This window comes from Lichenostomus cassidix, chromosome 15, assembly GCF_008360975.1.
Source record: "Lichenostomus cassidix isolate B80296 chromosome 15, HeHo_3.0, whole genome shotgun sequence".
NCBI lineage: Eukaryota > Metazoa > Chordata > Aves > Passeriformes > Meliphagidae > Lichenostomus > Lichenostomus cassidix.
In genome coordinates this window covers 2,718,609-2,744,443 of record NC_139496.1, presented here as the reverse complement: position 1 = coordinate 2,744,443, position 25,835 = coordinate 2,718,609, and the positions used below count along the sequence as shown (strand labels likewise).

The 25,835-nt window shown below is 41.6% G+C and overlaps 1 protein-coding gene and 1 long non-coding RNA gene across 3 annotated transcripts in view; one reads left to right on the top strand and one right to left on the bottom strand.

The window, feature by feature from the left end:
- Positions 1-3,823: 3,823 nt before the first annotated feature.
- Positions 3,824-25,835, bottom strand: part of LOC146430142 (uncharacterized) — a 72,058-nt gene continuing 50,046 nt past the window's right edge. Inside the window, exons 5-8 of the long non-coding RNA XR_014855272.1 lie at positions 11,817-11,906; positions 7,914-8,086; positions 7,163-7,359; positions 3,824-5,257 (exon numbers count right to left, since the gene is read on the bottom strand). This is a non-coding gene — a long non-coding RNA (uncharacterized LOC146430142). The remainder of the gene's footprint in view (positions 5,258-7,162; positions 7,360-7,913; positions 8,087-11,816; positions 11,907-25,835) is intronic.
- Positions 10,851-25,835, top strand: part of IFT81 (intraflagellar transport 81) — a 34,937-nt gene continuing 19,952 nt past the window's right edge. Inside the window, exons 1-9 of one of the 2 annotated variants that reach the window (XM_085075490.1) lie at positions 10,876-10,921; positions 10,955-11,229; positions 12,137-12,240; positions 13,141-13,321; positions 16,170-16,259; positions 17,300-17,365; positions 17,684-17,794; positions 19,019-19,103; positions 23,707-23,870. In XM_085075490.1, coding sequence (XP_084931616.1) covers positions 11,086-11,229; positions 12,137-12,240; positions 13,141-13,321; positions 16,170-16,259; positions 17,300-17,365; positions 17,684-17,794; positions 19,019-19,103; positions 23,707-23,870 — 945 coding nt within the window. In that variant the 5' untranslated portion in view covers positions 10,876-10,921; positions 10,955-11,085. Of the gene's footprint in view, positions 11,230-12,136; positions 12,241-13,140; positions 13,322-16,169; positions 16,260-17,299; positions 17,366-17,683; positions 17,795-19,018; positions 19,104-23,706; positions 23,871-25,835 lie in introns of both variants that reach the window. The other variant, XM_085075491.1, reaches the window with a different exon arrangement.

Genomic DNA, 25,835 nt, shown 5'->3' with positions numbered 1-25,835 from the left:
ATTCTTCATTTTCATGGTTCTCACAGGACTGGCTGGTGCAGCAGCTTGCCAGCAGCACAGAATTTCACAGGGTGGCTCTGCAACAATTCCCAACATAAATCAAAGAAAACAACATTCGCTGCTTCATCCAACCACAGAGAGAATTTTCAACTGGGATCCTCACCATTGGGTTTTGCACTTGACACAGCACAATAGGGATAATGATGATGGATCAGCAGATCTGGAGGAGGATTGCTTTTCTGTGTTGCCATCACCCACCCAGCGAAACCGAATCAACACCTCACGAGTTGTTTCAACACCGACGCATTCCCGCGGGCACGTGCCCACCAGGGAAGGCAGCAATTTTTAGTTGACTCAAGAAAATACACCCTCTGGTCATAGAGTGCTCATGCTCTGATAGCTTTAAAATCATGTTATTCTAGACCAGCTCTGAACTCCTGAGCACACATCAGCATTCTGGATATCAGCATTTTCCATCCTGTGATCGGCAGAATCATGGGAGCCTTTACCAACTTCCATATGCTTCTGTCTCAGACATGCTGTCAGGACTCTAAGGGCTGTATTGTTCTTGACTGGTTTACTTGAGTGATCTCTAAGCCCTGTTCTTCTTCATTTAAATAAATAATTTGATTAGGAATTTGCTTAGCTGAAGGGACAGAAGGTCAGTTCCAGGAGTGGCAGATACTCACAGATCACTCTGTTGTTGCCATTCAAAATTTGTTCTATAGTTGGTTGCCTGTTCAAGTACCAAAAGAGGAAACTGTTTAAGAGGATATGTCTGGTGTAAAAGCCAGCAGCTCAGCCTTCTGCTTGCTACCATCTCCAAGTATTCTGAAGATAGAGATATCTAAAGAAAAAATAATTTTCCTGCTTTATCTTTGGGTTCAGTCCCTGTTGCTCTGCTTTGCCATCTTGATGCCAACAAACCCTTCCAGAGTAAGCTTTTAATTGATTCCACTCTCTCCTGCACATCCTACTGCAAGCTAAGTTTGGGAGACTCTGAATGGTTTAATGAGAGTTCCTGAGATCACACAATCATTTGCTTCCCATTCACCATTATACGATTTGTATTCTCTGAAGGCAGTGAGTCACTCAAAACACCACATTGTGACATATTCTTCTATCTCCTTGCTTGCACAGACATGAAATGACCTTTTTTCTCTGTTGAATTGTTCCAGAAATATGTTCTATGGGCCAGCTTTTAGCCTGCAGGTCAGTTAGGTTTTATTTGAGAGTTTTCCTAACTGTTTCCTGGAACAAAGATTTTTTCCAGCCCTCAGGGTAGAGGTTATTTCCCATCTGCTCTTGGTGGTATAGAAGCCTTCTCTTGTGCTCAGAGCTGACCTGTTCAGAGCTGTCTTATCTCTGTCTAGAACCTGTGTTACATCTGCTCAGTTTGTAAATGTGAGCTTTTGGGTTTGTAGCTCCCAGATCTATGTGCCCCTAACTGGGATCTGGGAATTAAGGTGAATTCTTTACTCTTTGGATATCATCACCAGCAAAATTTTACCTGTGTAAATGAAACACTTTCACCTTATAATTGGAATCACACGTGTTGTAGTATAGTTATTTTACCCTAATATAAACCAGTATAGCTGAATAAACAATTCTGTTGTTCAGTGCATGGGAGAAATAGTTATGCTGGGAGGCTGTGTTCCCAAGCCTTCCTTATTTCCCTTGCTTCCTGGAGGGCTAATGTGACTAAAAAAAATTATAGAAACTTTCTATTTGTCACTCAGGCAGAGCCAGTCCTAAATGCACAGCCTTTTTGAGTAAAGAATGCCAATTTACACCATTTTTCAGAGCACTACTACTTACTCTGCAGAAAGCATTGAGGAATGTTTGCACTTACATGGTGTAATTAAATTTTGGGAAGTAAGTGTTGTGCTTCTTGGCACAGTGAAATCTTCAGAACTCCTCAGAACAGCAGGCCAAAAAGAAACATCAATTTAACTAACTTCTTTTACTTAAATACATCAGTTAATGTTATGCCACTTTACTATTACCTGGAAAGCTGTCAGTGGGAGGAATATGTTGCTAAGAATAACACTGAAATGCAGGGAGTTAGGTGGCTCAGGAGAGCAAGAAAGATATGGGTGATTTTCTTAATTTTGGGTATCAATTGTTCTCTCTTTATTGCACTTGTTTGTGTGGGCCAAGCCTAACTACAGCTGAAATATGAACTCAGGAGGCTTCTGACACAAATCTTGCAATAGAATAGTGGTGAGAATTGACACCATTTGACAGCTGCTGATTTCTGCCCCATGAATTGGCAGTTCCACTGCTGGTCCCCACAGACATTTGGTCATTTACACCAGAGCTGCACAGCTACTAAGAGTGTAAGAACGAGGCATAACCTTGATCAGGAGTATTCGAATTTCCATCAAGACAGCCATTCCAAGGGGGAAACCCAATTTTCCAAGCAGTCATCCTTGTAAAGGACAGTGCTCCTAAACAGGAAATATTTTTCCTATCATTGTATTTTGAGGAATGCCTCTGATCTATGCCTCTGATATACCAGAGATCTATGATGACAAGCAGCACATTATCTGGATGATGTGCAGTTTCCATGAGGGACTTCTCACGTCTTCTAAACCAAGTTAACGAATGAGAGTTAATTGCAAACCAAATCAACCTTCGTGGATGCTACCTGGGCATGAAAGTCACTGATTAGTTTCACTGTACAATAGTCAAGACATTAATTACGTGTGTTAATTTTTAAAGAACTAAATATTAATGAACTTATAATGGGAAACTGTTGATCATCATCCACTGGGGAGCATCTGGAACCTGATCCAAAACTCTTCGGAGAAAGGTGTTATAAATACCAGTCCTTCAGCCAGCTAATCCAACAACAGTGCCCTGCCTCAGGCAGAAATTAACAATCCAAAATAGAAGAACCTTCTTGCCAGCATGCAATGACTTTGTTCAGCTGCTGCCATAACTAACAGGAAGGAAAAGGAGGCCTCCTGTGTCGCTCATGAGATTTACCTTTCAAAGGAATTTGGTCAATAAAGACAATCATGGGTGTAACCAAAGCCCAGCATTGCTACCTCAGTATCTCAACCAGATGGCAGAGCTTCCTGGGCTCTGACCTTGGTATTGTTCTGGTAGAAAACAAACACTTAGCTTTGCTTTTCAGTGATTTCTCTTTTTTTTTTTTTTTTTCCTGGCCAATGGAACTTGTGAAGGAGCTTTTTGCATCAGAGGTTTGGACCAAATCTCTCATCCATTATTTTTGGTGCCTGTAGTGACCAACTCCTGGCATGTTAGAGGAAGGTTAGGGAACAAGGCAGAATGTGTCAACTGTGTGATGTAATTGAAAGCAAAACTCTGTAACATCCCAGCAGGAACCTACACAGGGTGACATTTCAAAATGACTGGCAGTCACTGAAACTTTATAACTAACCCTTAGGATTTCATTAACTCAGGAAGCTCATGCATATCTTTCCCGGATACTGTATGAACAATTACAGCCTTCCTGTTGTTGGACAAAGCCTTTTTCAGATCATAACTCTGTCCACATGAGAAGGGAATGGAATTTGCTCTCAAGTGTTGAAAAACCTCAGCAGAAGGAGCTGTAGGAGGCATTGTAGGCTCTGGAGGGGACCTGGCAGTGGAAAAACAGCTCCATTTCTGCAGAAAACCCCAAGTTAGAGAGAAGATGAGACACAAACATAGAAACTTATATGTATCTTATATTTTATACATATGTGCTTGTAAATGAGTTAATGAAAGTGCTAATTGAGCTAGTTTCTTATGCATGTATTTCAAAGCTGGCTGAGAGGAACTAAAATTCATTACAATTTTCTTTCTTAGAGTATCAATTCCATAATGTCAGTTGAAATAAAGTGTTTTACAATTTTTCTTTTCATTCTTTGGCTGCTGCAGACTAGAAATAGAACATTTTTATCTTGCATATTGTACAGTCATGGGGTTACAACAAAAGATGGCTATGAGGCCCTTCCATCCTACTCTAGGTCACAGCAGCATTGTTCCATGGAGTCTTTTTTCCTACAGTTTTCTTATTTCACTGTTTGAGATTGTCAGCATTGAGGTTTTCATCATCTATATAGGGAGGATGAAGAGATTTTTCTTTGGTCTGAGAAGGATCCCCAAATACAAGTCTGCAGCACAAAGCAAAGACAACCAATCTACCCCAGGGGGAAGTGGAAGGAACCTCACTGTGATAAATGAACCCACAAAAAACTTCCACACCACAGAGCCTTGTAGAAGAAAACCCCACATTAGGAAACTTTTTTAATTTCACTCCCTGATTAAAGCTCTCTTACGTTGATGCATTTTCCTTGACATTTGAATTAATGAGCCAAATGTCTCCAGTGAATTCAAGATGAGCTGCGACACCTAAAACTGTTTCTATGGCAGCTGCATGATGATACGAACTGGAGGCTATGACTTCACGGCAGAATCATACAGCAGGACAGGTTGGCAGAAGTCAGTAATTCAGGTATTATAATGAGTGTTAACAGTATGGTTGGGAAGAAAATAGCTGGTTTACATGCATGAGATCTATAAGTGCTTAGGCAGAGAGAGTATCTTAAAATTTCATGACATTGTCAATGTATCTTTAAAAAATGCAGATATGTCTTTCACTTACTTAGGGAGGTTTTCCATGGATTCCACAGCCACCCCCCCCCAACCTCACAGGTTTTCAACAGTTGCATTATAATTCATACATCTTCCTGTTGGAATTCTTGTAAAGAAACAAGCTCTTACTCAAGGGTGTTTCACCACTTAGAGACAGTTTCAACCTGTCTTCCTCAAATGTAAGATAGGGAGCTTGACATTTCAGATTGTTGCAGCTTTCTATAGGAGGAAGCTGCAGAAGGAACTACCCAAACCATGGTCCTGCCACACCTCATCAATCCTTATTTAGCCCTTTGCTTGGGTCAACAGTGTTTGTCATTGTTTGGGCTGAGGGTGAAGTAATTTCCTTCACAATTTTATATGAAGTTTCATATCTGGACCTGGTGATAGATTGAGAAATCAACTGTTTCAGCCAGAAGTTAATTCAAAAACATGAGCAAATTAAAGGAGGATGTAAAAGCGGGCAGAAAATCTGAATTCTGAATACTGGACTGACATTAAGAGAAGACTTGCCTGCATTGGTACAGTGTATTCTGCTGTATCCCAGATCCTATTGCTTGTGTGAGCCACTTCCTTCACATTGGTACTAACTGAGCTGTTAACTTCATCCCCTCCTGGTAGAGTCTGTGAGCAATGGCTATACAACTGTCTGGACAAAACAGAAAGGATAAATAAGCCCATAAGAATAAAATGTGTCAGCTTCTTTGTATCATTCTTGAACAAAATGCACACCAAGATAAAAGTCAGATGGACATTTTCAAGTAGTTGAGAGAATTTTTGAGTTAGGTACATCAGCTGCCTTGTGTACAAACTCTGCCTTGGTTTCACTTTCACAACTTTTGGCTTTGTCAGAAGTGAATTGATGTACACAAGAAGAGATTTCTATTTTCCCATCCTAAATGACACAAACAACATGAGGTGACATCCTGACCCTTCAGATGTCATCTGGAAAATAGCAATTATCTTCAACAAGCCTTAATGTCATCCAAAATTTTCCCCCATGTGTTGCTGTGGATCTAGACTTTGACTTTTGCTGTCACAAATGGTAGCATCCTGTCCATGTTGTTTTTCTTTAAAAGAGGTTAAAATACATAGGCTTTAACTTTTCAGAGTGACTATTTTGGTGCCTCATGCTGATTGCTTCAAAAACCTTGGCCTAACATTGTCACTTTCTCATGAATTGGATGTGTTAAGGAGGAAGGACACCTCTGTTTTAAAGCTGACAGAAATGTCACCCAGCTCATCTAACTCATAAAAGCACTGTCAAGTTTGAAAAACTATTGTATGTTCAGAAGATACTTTCTACATTACATAAAAGGGATATAAAAGGGATAAAAAAGGTTTGCTTTGAAAAACAAACCACAAGCACTTGCACCAATTCAGGTTAACAACAGACATTTCTGGACGAGGATAAAATAGAATCTGAAGAACAGAAATACAAAGCAACTGATCCATGTTCCTTTATTTATATCCTCTATTTTAACAGCATTTCAGCCTTTTCCTTCTGGAGAACAGTGCTTTGGGATAATGATATTGTTGGAAAGTGGCAGTGGGAACCCAGCTCTGAGCAGCAGAAGGTGGGCATAGAACCTTACTAAGGCAACTTGGATTTCCTGCAGACTGAATTCTTGGTGTGATTGGGATCAGTGTGCTCAATGTCCTGGCCTGCTGCCTTCCCAGGAGAATGAAACCAACCCCATGGACCTCGGCAGACTTTGTTCAGCAAACACTTATCGCTCAGAACAGCCCTTGCTTGGCAGCGCAGAGCAAAATTTGCCCTTTAGAGGCAATCAGTTATGGCATATTCCTAAAACATCTTATTGTTCTTGGAATCTGCTGCAAGGGGTGACTCGCCATTTCATCTGACCTTGAACAGGAGACTGCAGAGCAGGCTCTAATCTCAGAAACACTGGTGTAAACCTGAGACTAATCACTGGAGTTGTTTTGGATTTTTCAGACAAGAAACAAAACCAGAGAGCATGGCAAGAAACAAAACTGTGAGTGTTTTTTAGAGGAAGCTTAGTTAACTCTGTCCAACCAACCCCACCTTGTTAGATAACATCCTATGCCACACTCCTGCCTCAGAGTTTCCACAACCACATCCATCTTCCAAGGTGGTCTAACACCAGATCAATGGTCTTGTTTGCTGCCACGGCATCATCTCTCCTCAGTACTACCAGACTTTGCTGGTCTGAAGTAATGCTGGGACAACTGAGGCTAAATGGATGGAAGCCAACATCTGGCCAAACTCCTTCTGGGCCTGACTCTCCACCCCCAACACTTCACACCAGGGCAAACAAGGTGTAATGCTCTTTTGGACTGGGCAGACACACAACACCCACTCCACAGGGCTGGCAGTGCCATGCAAGGTGCAGGGCAATGGTAAAGCAGGCTCTGTGGTCATCAGTGGCCACAGAGGTCTCCAGCTTCTTATCTCGTATTGCTTGGGACACCATTCTACCTGGTCTTAGATTGATTTTGCATCAGGTGCTGGGATCAAAAAAGAGTGATGAACTCTCTACTCCTCTCAGCCAAACCAATACATGGCACATACCTTGGCTGTGCCTCTCCTGCTCCACAGAGCCATGCAAAGCTGCAGCTGGTCAGTGTGTTCCAAGCCAACTGTGTGCATCTGGTCCAGGGGGTCAGGGAGAGGTGTGAGGCCACCACTGACACTGTTCACACAGGAGGTGGGGCTGGAAAGGTGCAGAGCTCTCAAAGTAGGATCTGTAAATGCCAGGCTTAGAGAGTCTGGAAGACACAAGTTTGGATCAGAATCCATTAGACCCAGATTTAAAGGACCTCTCTTGCAACAGAAGACTCATGTAAAGGCACAAAATCCACAAACCCTACAACACAGATCTAACGTTTTCCTTCCAATCCTTTAGTACTTTAAATCACTTACAACTGTAGACATGACAAAACATTCAGAACCAGACAGACTTCTTGGCTGTCAGTATTGTCTTAAATGCCTCAGCTCACAGGAACAAGCCACATTCTGTACAAACAGGCTTAATATTTTAAGACGTCAGTGATCACTCCTTAGGCTTTAGCTGACCACAGTACAGCTGTAAGTGGGAACCAGAAACAGGCTTGGGATGCATTGAGGTACTAGAATAGCCACAAAGAAATTAATTTTTAATATAACAGTCAGCTGTGTGTACATACTCACAGCACAGTATTGATAACAACAGAAACAAACAAACAGGAGGGGTCAGATTGCTTAAGCAAAGCAGAAGTACTGTCTCCTCTTCCTAGATACTCTTGTTTTCACACTAACATCTTCCATCTGTTTGGGATCTGACCTCAGCAGCCTGGCCTGACGCGTTCATCCTCTTGCCCGTGATGTTCCCATATAAGGTGATCTCTCCCAGGGAGCAGGATTCTCATTTGCTCAGGTTTCGTCCCACTCGGATTTGCTGCTCTCTGTGGTCAAGCTCTCTCACAACTTTGCTCAGCAGCATCTGCACAGCAGTGGCTGTAAAGGGAGGAGAAAGTCGGGAGGGAGCAGTGAAGCCATGCCTGCAGATCCAGAGAGCTCTGGATTATTTCCGTTCTCTTTCTTTCACATGTTACCTCTGCAGGATGTTATGGCAATAAGCAGCTTCCATAAGCCTTTCCCAAGCAAAATAAACCTCAAATTCTATCCAGAGAACTGGATAGAACTGTAGGGCTGAACTCTTATAACAAGGGTCGTGCCATTGGGAAAGTTTCCTTCAAAATCTGTATTACTCTCCATGCAAACTAATTTGGGAATGTGGAAAATGCCCCCAGAATTACACAACAAATATACTGGAACATTGGTCCTTGAGTCTGTAAGACTTGACTCAGATACCACATCACTGTAACTAAGATAACTTAAGACAAGTTAAGCATAAACAAATCCCAGCTGTTTCCTGTAATATTTACCCAAGGCTGCACTGAGAGCTTATCATCTCTTTCATGTGTGTGAAGATTCTCTTGTGATGAAGAGGTCAAGGCACTGGGCTAAGCCTTGTTTTTTTCTTTTAAGCAGTAATTTTGAGTATTCAGACACCACTGCCGACTGTAAATACCAAACAGCAGGGGGCCAGCATGGGGATTGATGGAAGAAAGGATCATGATAACATAACATAAGAAAGGATCATGATAACAAAACTGATGGAAGAAAGGATCATGATAACATAAAGCTTTAAGGATGACACAGGAAGTTCCACAAAATTGGGCTCCAATGTATGATTTTGCTCCTGCCTCCAACCACTGGAGTTTTCAAACACACCAACAAGTTCAGCCAGAGCAGTTCTAATGATGCTTGGCCACAGAGGTCTCCTTTCCCGGAATCAGAACAATCAGACTTCATGGGTTTCCCTCTCACTATCTTTTTTTCTCCTTATCTTGGCATTTTCTAAAGTTTTCATCCTTCCTCTTCTTTATCTTTAAAGAGACATGAGAAGAGGTGAACAGTCCTTTCCTTCTCAGAAGGTGTGGGGACTGAAATAGTGTCATGTAAAGGAAAATCTCAGAGCAGCAGCTTCCCACTGCACCCAGCAGATCCCTCTCCACCCTCAACACCAGGAGCACAGTTGCCCTCCCTTCTGCACTGAGGAAGAAAGGATGTGTATCAGTATTTACAGAAACAGTGTTTCTCTAGGATTAAGTGATGGGGAACTCACAGACACCTCCATCAGAAATACCATTCTCATCTGCTCTTTCTGTGTTCTACACGCTCAAAATACTCATCAGAGAAAACTGTAACTGATACCAGGAAAGCATGACAAGAGAAAGCAGATCTCTTCTGGGAACTTGTAGGTAAATACGATTCTTAAAGGTCAGTATATGGACTGAAAGCACAAAGGAAACATGATCTGGTTTTAAAGTTCAAACACAGGAGTCAGGAGACTTGGATTATGTTCCTGGCTCTACCATAGCTTTCATGCACAACCACAAGTCACCCGTTTGTCCCCTTTGTCACTTCATTTAACCAGTTAAAAGCCTGGACATGGATCAGTGTCACTTTTCAGCCTTCCTGTGAAGACCAATAAATTTGATTAAATTATTTTATGAAGCGTTTTCTGTTTCTCAGAAGGAAAAGAGGAGCTAATCTAAGATAGTCGCAGTGCTTAGAATTGCAAAGTATTACATTTATGGTTGCTACTTACTGAGTCAAATTCTGCAGTGATTTACAACCTGTGCATTCCAATTGGCACCAATTTAACATGACTCACTGCATATTTTAATCCATCATCTGGGTATTCACATGGGATTCTAAGACTATCCAAGAACCTAATTGAAATAGCAGAGAGGCTCCAAAATCCAACTATTTCAGGCCTAAGCACGGCTTTTGATGGATCTGCGAGAACAAACTTGCAGACTGAGAGATTTCTTGAGCAAGTTTGACTTCAGTGTACAGTCTGGTTCGGATTGCTTGGTGTTTTTCAAGCTGCTGTCCTTGTTTCAGACTCATGCACTGTGTATTGATTGCTACTTTGAGGCGTGCTGACAGCTGATGTTCAACCCTGAGCACATAAATTTGCCATTTGCCCCACATGAAGCCTGGGCCCAGGACTGGCTGTTCCTGTTCCACACAGCTCTATGCACTTTCCCATTTCAAAGGAATTAAGTAACAATTCACCTGACACGTACATCAGCCACACTTGACATCCCTTTGTGCTGTCAGAAATCTTAACTGGGTAACTGCAGCAATCTGTTTGTACATCTCCTACACACGCGACAACAACCTCCCTCTGAAGGAGCCGCAGAGCCAAGTTTATCCTCCAGAGGCTCAATCTCGGGCTATTTCTGCCGCTCCTCGCACTTGTGCTGTGAAGGAGAGAGCCTTGCCCTGTGCCGTGTCCGCCTCAGCACCGCGTCAGCGGCCTCAGCGGGAAGGAGACGGGCCGGGACTGCCGGGCGCAGCGGGAAGGACTGTTGTGGGGACAGCGGGAGGGCTCCTGGGGCGTGCTGTGGGGACAGCGGGAGGGCTCCGGTGCGGCGGGCTGCCCGCTGCCGCAGGCGGCTCTGAGGGCAGCGATCCGCCATCCGCCGCTACAGCCCGACCCTCTCCCGGTCCCGGTTCCCGCCGCTGGCCCTCACACACCGGCCACGCCCCCTCACCGCAAGCCACGCCCTCTCACGACTAACCACGCCCTCACATCTTGCCCCGCCCCATAACACCAGACCACGCCCCCTCACTGTCCGTGCCCGGCCTGGTTCCCGCCGCTCGGCGGGAACGCCGGAAGTGATGTCACGCCGTCTCCTGGCAACCGTCCCCGCGGTAACGGCGCGGGAGGCTCCGGCCGAGGCCTCAGCCCCGCCAGGCCCCGCCAGGCCCGGCCTGCCCCTCTCCCTCAGCCCCGCCAGGCCCGGCCTGCCCCGCTCCCTCAGCCCCGCCAGGCCCGGCCTGCCCCGCTCCCGGGGCCGAGGGGGCGGCCGGACCCGCTCACCGCCCCGCCGGCATCCGCTCTATCTCCTCTCCAGAGGTTTTCCCGGGCCACAGTTATGGGTGACCAAATGCAGTTCATTGTTGAGAAGCTCAATCAGGAGCCCTTCAGGAAGAACTACAATTTAATCTCGTTTGACTCGCTGGAGTCGCTGCAGCTGCTGCAGCTGCTCAGTGATGTTCTGGGGGAGATTGACCCGAAGGTAAGGAGAGCACTCAGATCTCCTGAGGCGGCTTGACGCTGAAATTTGCTTGTATTTAGGTCTGGCTCAGTATGATCCCGTGGCGTGTTTGTTTCACCAAAACAGCTTGTATGAATCTTCCAGGAAATAAATGTTCCTGGCAAGAATCCTTCCTGCCTATACGTCTGAGTGCTCTTGGCAAACCTGCAAATGTTTCTTGGGACAGGGAGGAAGCATCCCTGCTCCCCAGAGGCTGATGACTATGTTTTTCCTCTGAAATGAAGGATACAGGTCTTGGTTCACACAGACAGTCGTGTTAAGTCAAAGTCAGGCTGTGTCTTGCAGACACACAGGGCAGGAGCTGATCAAGAACTGACCATGGCGACTGTGCTGTTGCAATGGAAATTAAAGCCATCTCCTTGGAGGCTGCCAAGAGTGTGTGTGAGATCAGAAGGGACCATTCATCCACCTGGGGTGTGGATACCTGAGCCTTGGAGTGCCAGGATATCCAACTTCCAGCGGGGATGTGCTCGGTGTGACTGCACAGATGAGATCCCATGAGCAGGGAGAAGGTGTTCTGAGAAGAGCAGGGAGAAGGTGTATCTTACCTGGATACTCATGTTGCAGAAAAATCCATTAGAAGAGCACTGAAGTTTGGTGATTGAAGGGATGTTCTGTACGGTGCATCTCACTATCATCTGGTAAATTAATAAAGTAAAGTCATTCAGTGTTGCCAGTTAATGAACATCATTTGGACAAACAAGTTGATAAAAAAAAATTGATTATAGTAAACAATATAATGTTATTCTAATAATTACGAGTTAATTATTAAATATATTGTTTTATAATAAATAGTCACAATAATTTTCACTATATTAACAATAATTAATAAAGAACAATTACTAATTTAATTCCAAAAACCGTTTAGCATGCCGTCGACATTAGAGAGGAGCTGCCTGAACAAACAGCTAGAAGAATGCTGAATCTCCTTGGAATCCTCAAATACAAACCTCCAGGGGCTGCGTCAGACCTGTGAGTACCTTTTGGCCTACAGATGATGTTCAAACATCCTCTGCACTCGGGTTATATGGCAACAACCTTGGGTTCAGGTGAGCGCTGCTGCAATGTCCCCATGGATGTTGGATGGATCCCAGGAGTGGCTCCAGCTGCAGTGGCGGCGCGGGCCGGCAGAGGGCGCCGCACGCCCGGCAGGGTCGGCCCGGCTCGGTCCCGGTCCTGTCCCGGTCCTGTCCCGGGAGCTTCTGTGATCCCAAACTCCGCGCTCCTCCTGCTCTGCCGGCATCTCCCGGGGCTGTCTCAGCAAGCGAGGAGTTGTCGCTGCTGGCTTGATCCTTTTAATGCATTATGGGGTTTTTATCTGACTCAAGGTAGAATCATTGGGAGCCAAAATTGCAGACTTGTGTCTTGGAATGGTTTGGGTTGGAAAGGACCTTAAAGATCATCTGTTTCAACCTGCTGCCATGGGCAGGGACACCTTTCACTAGACCAGGTTGCTCTGAGCTCCATCCAACCTGGCCTTGCATACTTCCAGCTTCTCTGGGCAACCTGTGCCAGGGCCTCAGCACCCTCACAGGGAAGAATTACCTCCTAATATCTAATCCAACCCTGCCCTCTGTCACTGTGAGGCCATTCCCCCTTTTCCTAGCACTCAAGGCCCTGGTAAAAAGTTCCTCTCTATCTTTATTTTGAGCTCCCTTCAGGTTCTGGAAGGTGCAATTAGGTCATCCCACAGCCTTTTCCAGGCTGATCAAACCCAATTCTCAGCCTCATGACCAGCATTTTCTGTTCTAACAGCATTACAAAAATCATTAGGCAAGTGGAGAAGGAATGTCAAAACATTGCAGATTTCCTGTTCCAAGCCAACATTCTTTTGTTTGAGATTTATTGGCATTTTCTCTTGGTTCCATACAGGAGTGCTTTTCGCCAAGGGCTGGTTACTGGAAGCAAATCTGTAATTCATCCTGTCTTGCACTGGCTTCTTCAGAGGACCAATGAACTCAAGAAAAGAGCTTATCTGGCACGTTTCTTAGTGAAACTGGAAGTGCCAGCAGAGTTCCTACAGGATGATACTGTGGCTGACTTCAACAAACAGGTACCATTTCTCATGAATGCCAACGTTTTACATTGATTAAAGTGCCAGTGGGAGGAGGGATAAATGAATCAGGGATTTAATGCTGGGATACATGTTTGAGTGAGTTATGTTAAGAGTGTGTTGGAATCAAGGATAAGCAAAGATTCATAATAAAATGTAGATGTCTTGACCACTTTTCTTCCAATAACCCTGAAATTATGTATTAATAAGTAGCATTGAATTCAAAGGCCTTAAGCCCATTAAGTACTGAGTGCCAAGTTATGTTCAGAGCCATGTTGGCTTAGATGGATTTTTATATCTTAATTTTTAAACAGGTTTTTGTCTCTATAAATTATGGCATGGATATTTTTAACTTTATAAATTACCACTTCAAACAAGTCCAGAAAATGTTATGACCAAAAGTCCATGTCTCCTAATTGTCCACTGATTGTATTTGGTAGTCATGATAGTCAATTGATGGTATTTGATGCCTAATACTTGTATTAGCCTTATTCCCTTTTGCTTTAACCATTTATTTTTCTGTGAATAAGGAAAAGATTTCTTTTCTTCCATGCTGACATTCCTACTTATTATGTTCCCACTTCTTTTGAGAGCATTAAATGTTGATTCTAGATAGTCAGACTGGGTGGGTTTGAAACCTAAAACTTGAAGTGAACCAAAGTTTTGGGTTTATTATCTGAGGTACATATTTACTTAATTTTTATCCAGTTTTCTGTACCTTTTGTTCTGTAAAACCACAGTGGGTTTGAGTGTTTGTAAGAGGTAACTTGATCTATTAACTGTGCACCAGCAAAGCTGTACAGTCTGACTGAGGCTTGACTAAGCCTTTTATTTTTTTGTTACCTCTAACAAAAATTTATACCTTGGAATAACTCAGCAGAAGTAGCAAAGAGAGAAAGGAATGCAGATTGTATGTTTTGTTCAGTATGTCACAGTCTTATTGTGTATAAATATCCACCTCCATAATTTCCATTACGTAAGATGTGTTCCTTCTTGGGATTACAGTAATAGAGCCATCTTATTACTAATACCCTGCTGATTAATTCAAAACAGAAGCTGGGGTAATAGAATGCCTCCCTGCAATATAACATGACAATGCAAATATTAAGAGACCGATGAATTAATGAATTAAAGAATTAGCCTAAATTATTTGGATACAGTCTTGCAATGGTGTCTTTTAAGGGAAATCTCAAAAATGAGTGTTTGGACACCTTATAACATGGTCAAGTTTTATGGGTGTGTAGAATCAAGCTCAAATGTACTTTTGTAAATTACTTATAGAAGATACTCAGCAAACTTGCCACCTTCCCAGCTGTGTTGTGATTTAGACATTGGAATGTCTGCAATGTATAATTTACAAAATAAGCAACTTCAGGCATTAATTTAGCTGTTCAGGCTTCAGTGAGTTGCTCCCAGGTGCCAGAGATCTCTCTTTCCATATAGGAATCATTTTTTGGTCATTTGAATGTGTCCCTTATTTCAGGTGAATGTGGGATACCCACAGTGAAAAGTGAGAACTTTTTTTGTTATGATCTATCAAACTGCTCTGCCCTTGTTTGAATCCTGCCATTGGCCATGAAATTTCATGTTCCAGTGAGGGAAAGACTTATGGAACTCCTCTTTTGGCAGAGGTAGAGACACACAGAGGAAAACTCTTGGACACCAGCAGTGTCTTTCATTTTTCTTAAAGGACTTCCATAGTGCTTAAGTGGTATCATGGAAGCCAGCTGGGATTTTCCTCCTACATTTTGTAACTTGTTCCTCCTAGTCCAGCCTGTGCATTCTTTGTCACACCTTTATTTGCCACTTAATCCAGCTCGTTATGATTTTATCTTCCTCTCCTTAGCCATTTTATTGCTATATTTTTGAATTCATTCCAGCTTGTCAGTGTGTGCTTGATACTGAAACAGCCAAAACTGAGCAGAGCACTCTGGATGCTGCTTCCCCAGGGTTTTAGAGAATGGAACTGCTGCTCCACTGCTCAGGGCTGTGATGCCTTTGTTTGAACTAGCCTTTGCTGTTACCATTTGGTATTCACCTTTCATATCAACTGCTCTTTCCAGGAAGTAAAAAATGACTTGATATTCTCCTTTTAGATTTTTCCATCTCATTGAAGGGCTGTTTCTGTGGAGATTATCTTTCCTTACACCTCAGCTCGCATTTCTCTGAGTTGAATCTAAATTTATTTCCTCTCCATATTTCTAAACTCTTGCTGTCCCCTGTTATTTCTCTACCCACACAGACTTTCACACTGCCTCTCAGTTTAAGATTCCTGGTGGGCAATGTACTGGTGTGGAAGTAGCACACTGTCTCCTTGTCTCTGAGTGCTGAGCTGCATCTGTCAATCTCTGGGATGTTCTGAGGGTTATGCAACGTGTCACAGCCATTCCTCACGTGTTAACTCAGCTGTGCTCTTGGGCCATCCTGGAAATTCAAGTCTCATTGCTTCCATCGAGAGTGTTGTTTGAGCAAACTCTTCCATTTGGGGCTGAGAAGTTTATATATGTGGTATACACAGATGTATAATAAGAGAGATTAATTTGTTAATTTGTCCCTCTCGGGTGACATCTTATCTTCCTGTCTTGCAAATACACTGTATTATAAGAAATGAAAATACTGAGGAAATTGTGAAATTCTGATTGTCCCTTCAAATGGAAGATAATGCACTGTAATTTTTTTTATTTCTGCTTTATAAGTTGACAGGCTTTTGCAGTGAAAAATGGCTTTTTATCTTGTTATCACCATATTTCTATGTCTACATTTACTGTCTTAGTAGTAAAACAGTGTGTTGATTTGAAAATCCATAGACACAGAGCTCATTCTGCATGATTTCTATTTCATTTTACAGTATGAAGAACTCATGGAAGCATTTAAAAACCTACATAAGGAGCACGAGCAGCTCAAAATATCTGGTTTATCTACTGCAGAAATAAGAAGGGTAAAAAAACAACACAGTTTTTTATTCAGTTATGTTTTGAATGTCAGTTCCATTTTTGTTGGCTTTGTGGATAGTGTGAAAGTTGTAGAGGGCAGAGCTGGTGGGCACTGTAGCTGCCTCTTCACTCTCTGTTGGCAAACAGAAAGTCCTTGCTTGTGTTTAGAGCTGAGCTTTCTGAAGCAGATTGGGCAACGAGGCTGCCAAGACTCTGTGCAGCATGATTTCCAAATATTAGAACTCCATTTCCTCTGAATGCAGACTGATACAAAGCCTTTTGCTTTCCTGATACAGGGTAATAATTCCAGAGGGTGTTGAATGAATTAAGAGCTTAAGTCAACAGAAATGATGAACCCACGTGGCTCAAGTGTTAAGTAGAGATATTTGCTCTTTTTCAGCAAAATAATTAAGCTTGTGTACAGCTTTCCAGTGGACAAGGCAAGCAAATGTGGAGATAAGGTCTACATTTGGAGAATTCATTTTCCTTTCTCTCGTAACTATCAATCTGTGGAGTCCTGCTCTTGTAAAATAGGACTGAAGGAGAATAATAATCAGATACATGTTTCAGCACCAGAAAGTGTTTCTTTTAATGCAGTTCTAATACAAAAAGTGGCAGCAGACATTGTTCATAAGCGACTGGATGCAAATTGGTCTGCCAGGAAGTGGGTAATGCTGGTGACATTAACAACATATGTCAGACTGCATTAGATGTTGAATTCATGCTGATTTTTTTGCTTGGTGGTTTCTGTTTGTTTGTTTTTCTTTTAGAGAAATCCACCTGCTTTTATTTTAAATGTTCACATTAATACTCAAGGATGCAGATGAAGAATGTTAGCATAAAGAGAGTGGGAACTGTGGGGGAAGTAAGAGAGAAGAGTGATTGGAATCCTGGATGTTTGATCATAGATCAATAAAATTATAACCGCCTCCGTGTATTCAGGGAAGAATTCTGATTTTCATATTAATTCAAAGAGAATTTAGTCCAATCCAATATACATGGGGAACAAATTAATGCTTCTTTTTCTGTTTTTCCTGCTTTTTAGGACATCGGTGCAATGGAAGAGGAGAAAGATCAACTGTCCAAAAGAGTAGAGCGTCTTAAGAAGAGGGTAATAAGAGAAGTAACGCTGCTACATTTCAGTGTCATAATCCTTGGCCTGCAACTCCGATTTTGGAATGCAAACAAGGATTAAGATAAACACACTGTATGTCTAGGAAGGAATCAAGTAACTAATTGACCTACAGGGAATCTCCCCAGGCGTTGATCCAGAGCTTTTAAGAATCTCGAGTCCAGTACTTTGCTGTCATTTCTGAGTAGTAACGTGTATGGAAGGGAAGTGCTAAGTGGGCTTGTGAGACATATGATCTCTTTAATGTATTTCTCAACTATCTGACAGCAACATGCACTATTTATCCACTTGCTGTAGGTGGAGACAGTACAAAATCATCAACGGATGCTTGAAATAGCAAGGCAGCTTCGCTCAGAGAAAGAGAGAGAAGAATCTCTGGCTCAACAGAAACAAGAACAAAAAAGTCAGGTACTGGCATAACAACATACCTATTAAAATAAAGAGCTGTTGATGTTTGTTTGGGAATCATGCATTTTAAAAATAAATCAGGAACAAAGTAGCTGGGAGAGTTTTTCCCAACCCCACAAAATTAAATCCCATTTAAAAGATCTATGTACATTTTAAGGGAAGAGGCTTGACCCTGCAAGTTTTGAACACAGTGAAGGTACTTGGCTGCCTCAGCTCCCACTGACATCATCCTTTAGCATTCCCAGGAAATGTTCCATGACTTACTGCTGGAGCACCCAAAGGGAACTCTTCATATTTATGAGAGTGAGCAAATGTTTCCTTGGTTTGATTTCTATCTCTGTGATCTGAACAAAGATTTCAGGGGCTGAGCAACACAGCAAGTACCTCATCTTTTTCCTGAGTGGGAGCAATATGTATTCAGGAGCAGCCTTGGGATTTAGGCCACTGAATTTGGGAAGAATTATGTCCTGAGAAGCCCTTGGAGCAGTTGACATCCAAGTATAAGGGTGGGTTTTATTCCTGACCTGTGTTGTCAAAACAAGATACTTCAGTAAAATTCAGTGCCATTTTTTTACCCTGTCTGAACTTCAACGCTATAAAAATGGGAAAAGCCCTCAGATTTCTCACATTTCAGTCTGTGTCTGGATGTGGGATCAGTGGGAATCAGGAGGCTCTCAAGCTGTTGGGCTTTTTTGAGCCTGAATGAGATCATGAGTACAATGAATGTGATGTCCAGCTAATTCCAGTTCTTAATAGACATCTCTCTAAGTCACAAAAATGCATATCAGCTGGGGCTTGTTTGGCAAGAAGCTTTCCAGACTGCTCTTGGGATGGACAGTGGATTGCTGTGACAACTCAGCTGCATTGCAGGATAAGGAGAGTTATCTGCAGCAATCCTGATTCCTGCTGCCTTTTGTTGTTGTTGTAATGTTCAAGCCTCTCATATTTTTGGTTGAAAATTGTTGGATGAATTTCTGCCATCAGAGAAAATATCACTTGGGAGAACAAGAACACTCTTCTCAATTAACAGGAGGGAATATCAAGTAAACCCAGGCCAAGTGTTGAAAATTTGGTCTGGCACATTCCTTTGTGAAACAGAAAATCACCAGACGTTAGAGCTGCCATGTTTTGTGTTTGGGCTTCTTTTGGGGCTCTGCTGGTTTAGTTCTTTGCACATGGATTTCCAAGGAATGAGGCTGTGTGTGTCCAATTGTCTCTCCAAAGTTGTTCCACGCAGAGCAGAGGCTGCAGAGAGCCCAGGTCCAGCTGAAGGAGATGCAGCACGTGGTGGCAGATTCCAAACCAGAAAGTAAGTAGGGCTTTTCCAGTTGCATTCTAGGTTAGTGTGGTGAAAAATGTCATTGAATGGTGTAGAAATTACTGCCAAAGTGATAGAATCTGACTACTTCTCAATTTAAATCCAGTAAACCAAGTCATTGTCCTATTCTTTCAAGAATATTTACTATTTCACTTGCATCAAACAACAGCTTTGGCAGCTCTTCTGAGTTAAAGGATTTTTTTTCAGTCACCACCTCGTTGCATTATTATTACTTTGTAATTTTATTTTGATTTATTTTTTGACTTTTCATCTGCCACTGAACCACAAGTAGAACTAAAGGTGTATCTGAACCATCTTCTGTACTCACAGGGACTTGCAATGGATTTTATAACTGTTCCCTTTCTGCGGTAGCTATCAGAGGTTTATACAGCAAAGCTGTGTCAACATTTCTATTTCAGTTCCAGGGTTTTTTTAAGGCCAATGGAAACTTGATGGGTTCAGTTCACAGAAGCAAAGGTAACATAATAAAAAGCCAGTAAATATGTCATTTAATCATTGAGATCAAAATAAAGTTAACATATTTAATTTCCTTATCTTGAGTCCTGCTTGCAGGGGGAAAAACAAAAAGTATTTAGATGTTCCCAAGCAAAGCTCGGAGTCATTACTTAAGAAAACTTGTGTTGAAATTTTGCCCAAAGACCTCAGGATTCAGCTTTGTAATTGCTTTTCCCCATTGGAGTTACAAAGGCACTGCCTGTAGCAGCAATTACAGAATGCCAACTGTGGGGTTTTTTTAATAATTGAAATTAGGTGACCACAGTGCACTGAATAGGTTCCATTTATTTTAAAAGCTTTGCTGGTCCACAAGGTAGCACAGTTTATTTCCTTTTGAAAATTCCCTTTGGCTGCAGTTTGGTACCTCAGCTGCCTCCTGGTATCAGTGCAGCCTTGTGTGCTGACAGTGCAACAGCTGGATTTTCACTGGAAGTCAGATCCTCCCTTTAAAAGAAGTTTCTTGCATTTTTAATACTTCAGGTGTTTTTACTTCCTAAACAAGATAAAATGTTCAAAGCTGTTGCTAATGAGCAGAAGCTTTGTTGTTTGTCTTACGGATTTGATTACTTCACTTTATAATTAATTTTACATTTAAAGAAATGTAAAGAAATTCTTTAAGGAATGCAACTAGCACATATTCATGGGTATCATTAGCATGCAATTAGCATCAGCCTGCTTGAGCTGTGCCAGGAGAATATGCCTTGTGGTTAGTGGGATTTTAACTCTTAAAAACATAATATTTAGAAGACTTTGCATTGTATCATTTTTGTATCATTTGTATTTTTTTGGTTTAGTATTTACACCAGATTCCTGAAAGAAAATAGCAATAATTATAAACATGGAAAGCAGAACTTAGAATAGCAAATTCAGGAAGCTTTTTGGTTTTTCAAGAATATCTTGAAGGGATGATTGATCTCTCAGTGTTTGCATGTCCCAGGCCTCTGTTTAAGAGAGGGAAATTGGAATGGTGTCACTGGAAGGTGTGGAAGGAATCATTTCAGTCCTCTCTTTGTGACTGCAGAAAGGGAAGGGAAAGATTTGATGCTGGTAGTCTGTTCTAGATTTTGTCATGGCCTTCCCATGTGATACTAAACAAATTGTTGGCAGAGAGTCTATGAAATGAGTGCCCTTCTCTCTTTTTCCTCCCTTTTAAAACCTGAATTCCCATTGTAAATGTTTCTGGTCCAGGATGCCCAGTTGGCAACCTGTGGAGTGCAAACAAGTGGGATTCTGAGTGCAAGGTGAATCAAGTTTTAGTTCCATTAACAGAATTATGCAGAGAAAATTGCCTCTTTTCTACATGACTGAGCAAGCACGAATAAACTCTTTCTCCCATCCCTCTCTTTATAATAATAATAAAAAAATTTGAATGGAAAACATGAGGAGTTGCTCTGAATAGCTCTCCACATGTAAATACGTGGTTGGCAGAACCTTGCTAAAATAACCTGAGGGCGCAGAGCCAGATTTCTGCGCTGCTTACGTGTGTAGATTTTGTAACCATAAGTCAATGTTGAAACATTAAAAACAGAATTTATATGTGTAATGGAAAGATCTGAAGCATGCTGGCCTTTTTTCCCCTCTAGCCTGGGAATTTGCAGAGGAATGTTTTTCACTGAAAGAAAAACCAAACCAGGAGCTGTCCTGCATTTTGGTTTTTAAGGTTCTGTTAAGCAGCAGAAGTAGTTCTTAGGTAGTTATTTCTCCATGTGTTGAATTGTATGGGAGGAAAAATATATCCAATGTATTCAGGAAAGAAATTACATTAGTCATGGGGGATGTTTACATCATGTCTTTCCCCATCAAGGTATCAAGTTTTAACTCGTTTTGTTGCTTGTTGCTCCATCAGGACTCAGCACGACACAGAACCACTCTGGGTGTAGCAGGACTTGCTAGAAGCTCTGAGGTTATTTGAGAAATAAATGAGATTGTGACCAAGGATATACCCCTTGAAGTCAAAAGGTCTCTGTTTTTATCGAAGCTTCTTTGGTTCTTTGCTAAGTTTCTTGTCATATTTTCAACAAATCCTTTAGGCATGTGCATTTTTATCAGAAAACTGGAGCAGCACAAGAAGTAAAGTATACGTTTTATATGCAGGTTTCTTTGCTGCTAAAAATCTCAAGAAATCGATTTGATTAAAATATTAATATTTCATACCAGAATAATTTAATTGATTTCCACACCAAAGATTTTGGTTATAAATATCAGATTGGGAGTTGTGTTCCAGTCAGTTCTGAGGTGATAATTCAGCTCACAGGGTACGTGGGAAGCAGCTTTGCTGCATTTGCAGAGGTGGGAGATTTCTAGTGAGACATTAAAATGTGGTCCCTCCTGCCCAGCTCTGTCGTGGGCTGAGGAAGATTGGAATCAAATTCTTCTGGAAGAAAGAAGTGGGAAATCTCTCCCAGTAATCCCAGAGTGGTTCTCAGGGTGCAGCTGCAGTGCCAAGTGCACGATGGCTGATACACAGGCAGAGCAACTCCACTCCCACTCCTAAACCAGTCTGGGGGCTGTTTGTTTTGCTAAATGACCCCTCCACAAAGGGGAAAAGGTCCTGTGGTATTGCTGATTTCCATAAACCAGAAATCAACACACTGGGAAAGAGGAATTCCCACTCATTTTTAGTTTTTCTTGACTCCGTTGGCAGCGCTGCTTTCCCCAGGGCCTGTTTTCTTTCTCCCAGTTCTTGAGGTTTTCTCAAGAGCTGATGGCTTACTTCCCTTCTGGCAGCTTTCCTGTCAGTGGGCTGGGAGCAGGGCTCAGGAGGATCTCTCAGGATACTGATTTAGAGGTAAATAGCAGAAAAACGGGGGCCCCTTTTCCTGGGCTCTTTCACTCTGTTCTGACCTTTCCCTTTGGCAGTCAGGCTTCTTAGCCTGAGAACCAAAAACTGTTTTCATCTACATCCTTTCCCATCTCTGTTTCAGCAGCATCAGCTGTACTTTTGTATCTCTGTGCTCAACTTTTCTCTGCTTGTGCAGTAAATGAAAGAGATGGAGATTGTGAATTCCTTGTTTTCTTTGGCGTTTCATCACAATTCCATCTTCTCCCTAATATGGAGAGAAGCAAAATCCCAACCCTAGCAAGTTGTTTTAAAATGAAAAAGAACCCTGGGTACTTAGTTTTAGTCATCTAGATCATGAAAAATAGTCTGAAATACCCATTCTCACTCTAATTTGACATGCAACCTCCAAATCTTACAGTGCTTGGCACAGTTGTCTCAGAGGAATAATTGCACTGAACTGCCTGTTGTCAGTGGAGGCTGTGCAGTGTAATTTAAGTAGATGTTTCCTTTTATTCTGTTGCATTTTTTCTGTCTGTGAATTGTTCTTATCTGTATGTACTTGAGTTTATTTATAAATTATCTGTTGAAGAGCCTGAATTACTCTGCCTTGAAAGAGCCAAGTCCTCCTAAGCCTGGTGAGGTGTAGGTGCATCAGGCTGGTGTCCAGCAAAGCTTAAAATGGGGTTGCTTTTTTCTTTGGAATTGTTATTTTCCGCATTCTCTGTCTAGAAACTGTCCTGAGATTAATTGTTTGTTCTTTCAGAGGAAATCTTTACAGGGAGGCAATCTGTAAGTGTTCCAGCAATGTATAAGACCCTTAAAGTATGTGAACATTAAACTTTAAGGCCTTTTTAGATGCCAGATGGAAAAATGTTTTATTATAAGGGTAAATCTCCAAGGATATAATAAATCTATCAATGAGCTAGGCCAAATTAAGATTTTTCTACAGATAAAGGTTCAATGGCTGTTTATATGTGTGTTGAATTTTGTATCTGATTCAGCTGGAGTTTGATGTGAGATGGGGTTTACTTGTTTATTAATTAGAAGAATCTCTCAAGGAGCTGATAGCTATATGTTAGAGAGGTGCATAATAAATCCTCTTATATTGTTTAACATCCAGATTAAAAATTCAAATCAAGTAACTCCCCCTTTCTTTGAGCACTGAAAAGAAGACTCAAATGTTATGCTGTTGTTATTGTAATCAGCTGCTAAATACTTTAATGTGTTGGGGAAATCAAACTTAATTATCTGCTACATTGCTTTTATAGACACTCACTGATTTAATTTGTTTTTAAGGTTTAATGAAGAAACTAGAAGAGGAGATAAATTTCAATTCCTACCTGGTTACTGAAAAAATACCAAGAGAGATGGAAAGTAAAAAGACTTCAGTGTATTTTTTACAAAAGGTGGTTGCAGAGCCAGCGATGACTCAAGCTGATCTCACTGCACTGGAAAGTGAGGTGAGGGACCAAGGTCACACTGAATTTGTGTTCTGAGCTTCCTGTGTTCTGCAATGTTCTTAGCCCTACTTCATATCCTGGAGAAGATGTTTCATTCCCAAAGGAACATCTCTTCAGTTGTAAAACCAAGGATGTCTCCATCACTAAATGCAAACTCTCTCATAAGTTGTTTTTTTAAATACCCACAAAAGAGACACAAACAAACAAACAAACAAACCCCAAACCAAACCCCAAACCCAGCTGTATCCTTAGGTGCTATTTAGGAAATTATGTTAATTTAGCACTAAAGGGCTGATTTTTCTTCAGTTTTCACTTGTTTGAAACTCTCACTGCCATCAAGGGGGTTTATATCAACACTTACAGAGGTTACAGAGGGAACAGCATTCCCTGAGGGATGTATCCTCTCAATATGATGCCTTAATCCATGTGCAATGGCTCAGAACTCCTCAGTGTTTGGAAGAGCCCTGTCTTGTTTGGTTTAGCTTTTAAGACCAAAGAATATTTGGGCATCAAATACTTGATTTACCTTTCCAGGCTTTTTAATAAGTTAAAAGCAAATAGTGTTAGAAAAACCCTTATTTGTCAGATATATCCAGAACGTGCAGAGGGATTTGTTGCCACAGAAGTACATTTATATATTCACTCATTGAAGTTTTAATATTTGCATAATCCTAAATAAAAGATTAAATACAAAATATTATGTCCTAGAAGAATTTACAGGAATGCTAATTATTAGTATTTCTGTTGATGATAATGATGAAGATTTACAACAATGTTAGAGGGAAGAAGAGTAGTCCTACATCCTAAATGTCTTCTCTTACCAGTTGGTGTTTAATACTCCTGGGATCTCCAACTCAGACTTTGCCATGAAATAGAGATAATAAGGAAACAGAGTATCCATTTTATGGGATGACAGCATTAATAAATGGCAGATTGGGGCTGAAATAATAAACTAGCTCTGTGATTCAGCCTCTGCTTTCCTAGATTAGTTCCTCTAATCAAAACAATATTTGTGGCTGCAGTTATGTCTTTCAGGCGTGTTTGAAACTCTGTTTTGAACATTTCTTTTTCAAGAGTGTTGTTGGGTTTAGGGCAATGTTTTAAAAAGCCTTAAGTTTTTTCCTCTTTCTCCATGATGTAACCTTTGATTTGTTATATTTTGGAAGTATCTTCTTGAAAGATAATAAAAACATGTCATACACTTGGCTGTTACCACAGCAAGGCCTTAGGCAGCTTTCTTTTTTAAGTCAGCCTTTTATTATCTCAGTGCCTTAAAAAGGGCCTGAACTGCTCTAAGCATGTTTCCGCCATGCATTTTATGATATAAAACCTGGGAATTTATTCACAGAAGCAAATTCTTATTCCATTTTCAAATTCAAGCCTGTTCTACCACTAATAGAACAGAATTCATAGGAGAGTTGGTTTTTTCCCCAGGTGTTGGAGTATTTTTAGTCCTATTGAGCAGTTTATTTGAGATTCTTGGTTTTCCAAGTGCATGGATATTGCTCCCTAACTTCCAGGGTGATGCCCAGCGCTGTCCCTGTGTTGTGGTCTGACTGCCTGGGATTTCAGCACATGTTTACACTGCTGCCTTATCAGCAGCAGAGAATTAAAGGAAGGTTGCTGTGGCTGTGTTTTCCATGGCTGGTGAGAGTCCCAGTGTAGTGGGAAAGCTGGAATCTGCACACTGGTGTGCCTGTGAGCTCCAGGTGCTGCAGATCTGAAGCTTTGGCTGGAGTGAAGCTCAGCAGTTTGGGACTAAAGACAACCAAGTGTATCTTGTGGCGGGAGGAAGAAGACACCACAGACCTGGAATATGATGGTCTGTGACTACAAAGTGCTGATGAAATCTTTATCACTTAATCTTTATTTGCTTCCCGTTGAACTTCTGTTAAATGGTTGAATGAAAGGGAATTTCAGTTCATGTTGATAACATTTTTCACTCAGTATGTGGCAATAACAGTC